Source organism: Ctenocephalides felis, unplaced genomic scaffold (genome assembly GCF_003426905.1).
Source record: "Ctenocephalides felis isolate EL2017-DRISC unplaced genomic scaffold, ASM342690v1 CF-g0.4_SCAFFOLD_00845, whole genome shotgun sequence".
Classification (NCBI taxonomy): domain Eukaryota; kingdom Metazoa; phylum Arthropoda; class Insecta; order Siphonaptera; family Pulicidae; genus Ctenocephalides; species Ctenocephalides felis.
Window position 1 is genome coordinate 39,438,495 of NW_020536999.1, and position 8,854 is coordinate 39,447,348.

At 30.9% G+C, this 8,854-nt stretch overlaps 1 protein-coding gene across 1 annotated transcript; it reads left to right on the forward strand.

The window, feature by feature from the left end:
- Positions 1 to 367: 367 nt before the first annotated feature.
- Positions 368 to 7,479, forward strand: LOC113383136 (heparan sulfate glucosamine 3-O-sulfotransferase 1-like). The gene is made up of 6 exons (XM_026621388.1): positions 368 to 387; positions 2,043 to 2,303; positions 3,288 to 3,327; positions 4,820 to 5,080; positions 5,544 to 5,667; positions 7,037 to 7,479. Exons 1-6 carry the CDS (start codon positions 368 to 370, stop codon positions 7,477 to 7,479), a joined length of 1,149 nt encoding a protein of 382 aa, XP_026477173.1.
- The last annotated feature ends 1,375 nt before the right edge of the window (positions 7,480 to 8,854 follow it).

Genomic DNA, 8,854 nt, shown 5'->3' on the forward strand with positions numbered 1-8,854 from the left:
GTAATGGCATGATGCTTAACAACCACGCGAAAACGGTGTCCCTTGCACTTGTAATTGCATATTATTTATCATTATTTATAGCCAGTTCTTGGCGTGGGCGTCGAAGTATTCATTATTTGAGTCGTTTATTTTACGATTTTCAGTAGAATTGCAAGGTGAATTGCACATTGCGCAATATTCAAATAATAAATTGTTTGCTATTAGATACACCGATGGGGTGAAAGTTACATAATAGCTTTAGGAATTTTAGCAGAAGAATAAAAAAGTGGAATATAAATTTGGTTATCAAATCATTATAAATATTGTTTTGAAATAGTATTTTTCAAACGTTGATCAAAATTTCTAAACTATTACAACTAACCACACTATGATTGTTCAAGATCAGTCGTAAGAAGCATTTTGCGTAAAGGCTACTAGAATGGACATGAATTGAGTTTCAGCTATTTAGATAAAATAAATATTTAACTGTTCATTTTGTCTTTCAAACATACTTATAATAGTAAAAGTATAATATCTGATAGTTACTGTATAAATTGAATTATCAATTTTTATTTCATTCATTTTGTGTTTTAAAAATGATATTATTAATTAACCTATCAACGATAGATATGCTTCGGGATAGATTCTGATTAGAATGACCCAAGCTCGCGGCGAAATTATAAACTTGGATATTTTTTTATAATTTAACAGCTTATCGTAGGCCTCTAATATTTTAGTATGTTATTGTAGACAACAAAATGTATCGGTATATAAAGTTTAAACACAACCGTCAAAAATAAATGTTTCACAATTAATTACAAAGAAACAGCCCGGCCTATTTTTACTAAAAACTATGCAATGCAATTCCCAAGCAATATCTTTCGAACAGATAATGAATTTTTAATATCGGTTTAAAATTTTGAGCTAGAAAGGTAACAAAAATTTTACACTTTTTTGCTAATTACAAAGAAACCTGGCCAATGCAGCGCAAAACTGATATACAAGCAATATCTTTCGAACAGATATTGAATTTTTAATATCGGTTTAAAATTTTGAGCTAGAAAGGGGACAAAAATTTTACACTTTTTTGCTAATTACAAAGAAACCTGGCCAATAGCAGCTAGTTCTTATCGAGTTACATCTAATAGTTTTTAAATTTTAAAATCGGTCCAGGCGTATAGAAAAGGTCAACAAAAAGTCAAAAATTGGCTAGACGTTTAGAAGAAGTGAACCAAAAGTCAAAAATTGGCTCACAAAAGACACACTCACATTTTCGAAAATTGGTCTCATTCGATTCAGAACGACTTGCAACGTCGACAAATTTTCCTATTTCAAAATGTTTTCGAGTTTTTATGAATTATGAAAATTTAGTTTTTATTTTGTTATTTACCACATTATTGCATGCAAAAATTGCGGGCGCTACGTTGAGGAGACGCTATCACACCTAAGTTGTCATATAATTTCAATGACAAACTGTAAAAACAGTTTACAAAAATAGAAAAAAAGGAGCGCCAAAGAACAAATGGCAAATTGCAGCCTGAAAATTCTTGGACCGCCCCTCACAGAAACATACATATTTTAAAGTTAGCGCCCAAAGAAATAAGATAATTTTAAAATACAAACAGATTGGGGGGCGTCCATTAATCACGTGGAGGTTTTAAGTAGTGGGGGGATTGACAAAAAATCACGAAATATCACGTGAGGGACGAAAGTGTATAAAAAGATATTACGTGTATTTATTTTTAATGAATTTTTTAGAAGAAAAAAATTCAAACATTTTCAAAAAAAAATACAAAAATTTTACAGTTTTATCACGCAACTAAAATACATGTGATGTTTGTTGGGGGCAGGGGGATTAATTTTGAATATCACCATGTGTCACCAAGAGGAAGGGGGGATCCAAAAATCATTAAAAACTCGCTCGCGTGATTAATGAACGCCCCTTACTAGTAATAATTAATCTTAAACATATAGCCATTATAAAACGATTTGCCAAAAGATAGGCTACAAAGTGCTACATTGATGAAAGATCAGTCATTTAATAAATATTATTTATTTCCCAGATGGTGTCCCTTCTCCCCAATGCGCCACGGCGGCGCAACTGTCTACGCGGCAGGGCCGGACGGCGAACCGTTGTTCAGAAGACAAAACAACCATCTACCAGGACATCATTCTCACTACCAGCACGGACGTGGAAATGTGTCCAGGCCGCGTGTCACGGCGGCCCTGCTATCGATCACCCTCATCTCGCTCTTCCTAACATTTCACGTACTCTACGATAGTGCAGTTTACAGCTTACAGGTCAGTGGAAAGGATACAGAGATATCGAATTAAAATAATAAATATTCTGTATTTTAACCAGGCAACTGTGATTGACGAAAATACTTGTCGTAGAAAAGTGGAAAAATGTTGTATTTGTAATTTTTGCAACTTTATCCATTGATGTTATCAACTTTGGAGATATTTAGAATATTCAGAGGTTATGCAGAAATAAAATCAATAATTGTAAGTGTAAGTTTTCATGAATAGTTACATTTTATCTTAAAAGGACGTTTTGTCTCGATTCTGGCAACACAAATTTATTTAGCGCTCCACAGTTAACTGGTTAATTGACATAAAAATTTGTAACCCAAAGTTTACTATAAAAAATATCAAATATGTATTGAACAAGCTATCAAAAATAGGAAAACAAAATTTCAATAAAGTAAATTATATTTAAATATATTTCAAAATAAAATATAATAGGAAGTCGTTTGAATGAAATTAGTTTCCATCATTATAAATAAAATAATAAATTTAAGAAAATGCTCAGCAATTATTTATAGCATTTTCAATAAAATAATTATTGACAGACCTTTTACAATATTTTCGATTTATCGATTTATATATATATATATATATATATATATATATATATATATATATATATTAGAACATGCTTTAGAAAATGACGGCGTATCACACAAAAAACCAGCAGCAAAATAATTGCATTGTGATGTATGAAAATGTAAAACTCGGTCATGTTTTTCAGATCACAAACAACATGATTATAATTGATTGATTGATTGACGAGCACATCACTCGAAAAAAATACGTATAAATTTCTCTGAAACTGAATCAGTTTTCTACAAACTCAAAAGTTAACTTATAGATTAACCCTTTCTACTCGGATGCCACGTTAAAATTAAAATTCATATAGATTTTGCAATTCGCAAGTGAAAAGGGTTAAAATATTCAAAAAATTAAAATCTCCTATATTTCCTATACGTCAATTTTCTGATGCACGTATGCTAACAAGCCAATCAAAATGTAAGTTTGATATATCCATCATGCCCACAATTGTTCAAAGTTTGCGTTTGCTGTTTAAGATGCAGCTGCAGGGTATAGTCAAGTGTCATAAACAATTAGAATGTATAATCTCCCTAAGTAAGATGTTGCTCAGAATATAATTGATAGTGGGTACTGGGTATCCAAGAAACATGAACAATGGGCTATAGTAATCCTCATCCATAGATAGCGAAACTAGAATTCTTGAAATTAATTGAATTAGAATGCTCCGAAAATATTTGTTGGTTTTAAAATGAAATATATCACATAGTATAAAAATCAATTTTCTCAGAATTGCATTAAACAACAATGTTAATATCAATGAGGTCAAAAAAAAATTTTTTTTTTTGAATGTCCTAAAGTATGTACCAATTGGTTACCTATAAAAAATCCAAGGTCAACGAAATATAAGCGATGAAATTCGGAAATATTCAAACAAATACAAAAGCCGCATAAAGGATTATCCAAATTCGCTTGTCAGTAAACTACACCACAACACTACCAGAGCAAGATTGAAAAAGAATTTAATATGAAATTGTGTCAATCTCAAAATTACAAACATTGATCAGAAGATTACACTTTTCTAAAACACATATTATATTCTTCAAAATTTACTTGTCATCCTAATAGGTATAAAAATTTAAGCAATTACTTCAAGAATTGATATTTTAGAAGTATATTACAAAATTCCGTGGTTAGTTAAGGGGGTATTCTAGTGTAGAGCGATGAATTTTAGGTCATTTTTAAAGTGTCGTAAAAGAAAGCAATGAATGTTGACTATCCATTTTTTACCACATGTTTATTAATATTTTTAAAATACAAAACAAAAATTAAAAAATAAAAAAGTTGAAAATTGTAAAAACTGGCAGCTGATGAAGTCTCAAAAAATTGGCACCTCAGTCTTGACATGATTTTAGCCCTCCTAGCCATCGGAAATGCAAAAAATAAAAGATTAATAATCTACAATGATGTCGCAATCGCCCGAACTAGCGATGAGTAAAAAAACTTTTTTTACAAATTGGCGACTGTTTGAAAAAAAAGTGTTTTTTTACTGTTTTTTTGAGTTTCTCGAATTTTTTAAAAATAGTAAAAATTAGAATTTGGGGATAATCCTAGTTCGGGCTATAGATAGGTCTATAAACAAGACTCTCTGAACATTGCAAGTGAATTGGTCGATTAAAACTCTAGAAATCGTGTCAACAGTACTGAAAAAGTCTGTTCTGAGAAAAACGCATTTAAAGCCAAACCAGTATGGAGACCGAGTCAGTAAAATGCCTATATCTCCGAAAATAATTCAAATTTTCAAAAACCTTCTCGTACCAATATTCTTAGATAGTTAAACTTTGAAAATATGAAATAAAAAAATTGATTTTTTTTAACTCTAGAATACCGCCTCAATATAATATTTAAAAATTTATTTCAGGCGGTAGGAGAATCCAGGATGACACTATCCGCTCAACCAGACCAACAAAACACAATCTATTACAACCATCCTATGGTTGTTCAACATCAGTCCGCCGCCATGCGATTTCCACGAACCATGCGCCGTCTTCCACAAGCGCTGATCATAGGCGTCCGGAAGTGCGGCACCAGGGCATTACTAGAGATGCTGCATTTACATCCAGCCATACAAAAAGCAGCAGGAGAAGTACATTTTTTCGATCGGGACGAAAACTATAGTCGAGGTTTGGACTGGTATAGAAGAAGGATGCCGCATTCGTTTCGAGGACAAGTCACGATAGAAAAAAGTCCTAGTTACTTCGTAACACCAGAGGTAGATATTCAGAAACAATGTAATTCACGAAACAGAAGCCATACATACGTAAACGTTAATTATCAATTTAACTCATAACAGAAAATGATATGATTTAATTAATGTTAAAATTCATTAACCATTATTATAATGGACTCGTTTTGCATCCCACGCCTAAATTAAAAGTGTTCATATTTCAAACGAGTAATTATGCAACTACTCAAAACAAATACTTGTTGAAGGAAGTTTTAATGATTCCCTGGTGTGACTGTAATTTATCACAAGAGAAAGGATATTTGTCACGTCACGATTATATGGAAGTGTTAATGGGCGGTTTGTGTTTTCGTTATTAAGGTGCAACAGAGTTTAAATTAAATCAACTGTTGCTAATGCCCTTTACATCCAACAATGTTATACCGAAGATTTTCAATAGACATATATATATATATATATATAAGTTATGTAAAGATAATATTTTGAATAGGTACCTGAAAAAGTCCGAGCAATGAATGCCAGTGTGAAACTTCTATTGATAGTCCGAGAGCCAGTGACAAGAGCCATTTCAGATTACACGCAATTGCGAAGTCATTCTACAGCCGCTTCACCTGGTAAAAATAAGAAACATAACATTAGAATGATGTCATTTTAATAAAATTCTTGTAAAACTACTGCGTCTAGTATTCATTAAATTAATTAAGTTATTGTGTTTCAATATTAATTTTGTGCCTATCAAAATAACTGTAGTAATTTCTTTATGAAATTGAATAATATTAGTCGACCTTTATTAGTGACTACTATGACTATACAATTTCTTATATTTTGGTAATTATGTGTTTTATTTCATTATATAAGTATTATCTACAATTACAGCACTATACAATTAAGCGCAATGAATGGGATTTAATCAGTAAAATATACTCCATTTAATGTTGATGAAAACAAAATATATTTAAACAAGTATCCAGATAATAGAAATAGAAAGAAAACTAAATTATGTATTTAAAAATATTTTCAATCGTTTTTCACACGTTTCAAGTACCAATTTGACTATTACAAAATTTAAACCACTGCATTCTTTATTTTATTCTATTATTTGGATGTCATAAAACGCAAAAACATATATCAATGAAAATAATATTTCAATAACAACCGTGTTAGTGAAAAAGAATGAAGTACGTTGAATTCAATAAACTATAATATATTAAAATAATATTGTCGTGAATGCAGGTTCAATTGACAATTTTTTTTAAAGAAATAATTTAGTTTTCGTTTATTTTCTATTTTTTGGATAGAAGCGAGTTTAACTCTTTGGTGACGGCTGTCCACTTGAGTGGACAAACATACTATGTGAGGCACAGGCTATTTTATAAACAATGACTCAGTTTGCATCGAAAAGTTGAATAAATTACATATAGCAGTGATAAACATTGTTGTATTTTGAAAATAATTTTAGGTTATTTTAGTAGTATTTTTAGCCTTTTTTTGCTTTAATCTTTTTTAATATTTAAACTACCGAGCGCTTTTAAATATGGCAAAACGACTGATAAATTTTGTGAATTAAGCAGTAGTGAAGATGAGTTTCAAATAGACATTCATACAGACAAATTTTACGAAATTACTATTCGCACCGAAGATGGATGTGATTATAGTATTTTATTATAAAACATGTCATAATCAACCAGCTATGCATTTTGGAAATTGTTGTGAACGTCATCATTCTTTATAAAATGATCAAAAATAAATTAATATTATAAATGTATGTTCTTCAATGAACACAATTTTTTATCAAAGAAATTGCATAAAATACACAATTTAATCAAGTTTACAGCTGGTACAGTAGAATGTTTTGAAATCGGTACCGTACTGTAAGTGTTAAAAAATGTTTTGTGTTCATCAAAATATTTATCAATGCAACATTTGCCGGCTTTGCAACATTGATATCTGTACATTTCATGTAATTGTCATTTATCTCCCCAGCAACAATTGGAGCATCACCACCCAAATCCTTCGAGCAACTTGCCCTGCACCCTAATGGCACTGTAAACTGGCACTACCGTCCTCTCGCCGTATCAGCCTACCACACCCATCTTCAGAGATGGCTGGACGTGTTTCCCAGGGAACAAATCCTGGTGGTCAACGGAGATCGTCTAATAGACGATCCGCTTCCCCAATTGAGGAAAATCGAACGCTTTCTGGGACTGGAGGCGAGGATAGACAAACGAAATTTTTACTTCAATGAAACTAAAGGTTTTTATTGTCTGAGGAATGAAACCGCTGACAGATGTTTAAGGGAAACGAAAGGTAGAAGGCATCCTAGAGTTGATCCAGCAGTCATTACTAAATTAAGGAAATATTTTAGTGAACATAACCAGAGGTTCTACGAATTGGTCGGAGAAGATTTGCATTGGCCGGAAGAGTAAATATTAAGTAATTTTAATACGAATTCTGAAGTACGTACATGTGAAAAAAAATTTGACGATTTAATTATTTTTAAAGCTTGAATTTCATTCTACATACTTTTGAAACTTACTTAAATTAAATTATATAACTACGTTCAAGCATGTGCATACATGTTACCCTAATCGGCAGGCTCCGAAAAAAAATTTCTTAGAGGTAGTACAATTAAGTTGTTTCAAAAATGTGAATATTTCTATTTTATTAGCATAATTCGGAAATAAGATCATTCTCATGCATATTAAAATTTACTATAGATGATATTTTTTGTACTGTCATTGTACATAAAATCATACATACAACAATAATTAAAGTTAAATATATGAATTTCATCATATGCCAATATTTTTTTTTTAAATATTTTAATACATGTACTAATAAATTGTACGTACTTTAGATATTCGACTTAATTGTTAAAACCATTTTCATGAATATGAAAATGCAACCGAAATTATACATATCAAACTAAAAATTTATCAGAAACATATCACAAGACATATCAATGTATATTTATAATTAAATAAGTATTTCATAGATGCATATAGAAATATTGCATATCATAAAAAAAATCATAAACATATCAATTTACAAAGTTAGGTAATGTAGTTTTAAGAGATCTAACTTATATTTAAAATATATAATAGATTGTTGTATGATCGGAGATTTGTATATAAATATATTAAATTTTGTTATGAGTCATTTAGCCAATAAGGATCATAAATTATTGTGCGTTATATCGTCGTGCTAATAACGAAATGAACATTTTGTCCTTAAGGGGGTTGTTCTTTTTTCGTCACAAAAAATGCAAGGTATTTGTTTTTGTTTTTTCTCGAAATGTATTTATCATAGAGACATGCGGTTTTTTTTAAACAAAAATTACAAAATCATAGAATATTACGCGATTTTCTTCTTTTCTTTTTGCACCGTCATTTTTTAACCAGGGGGCGCCAAAGTCGGTCTTGCAAAATCGATCTCTTTTGCGGTGCCACAGATAAAACCGTTGCGCATCGCCCGAAACAAAAAAAAAAGAAATTACGTTGAAGAAGAAGTTTGTTTCCAGTCCCCCTACCAAAATAAAAGAAAAAAAAGCAAGAAGGAAAAAAATGGCAGCTATTTTAAAAAAAAGTGTCAAAAAAGGCCTTTTTTTGGGGCGAGAAGCTTCGCAAATTTTTTTTGCGTAATGTTATCAAGTTGTTTGAGGTAGGGGGACTCGGTATTGCAGTGGTGAACAAATTAAAAAAAAATGCAAGTCGATCCGACTTGTAGTTCTTGTTTAATTTGTGGCACCGCATTGAAAAAAGTCAATTTGAGAAAAACGTATTTAAAGTTTTTAATATAATG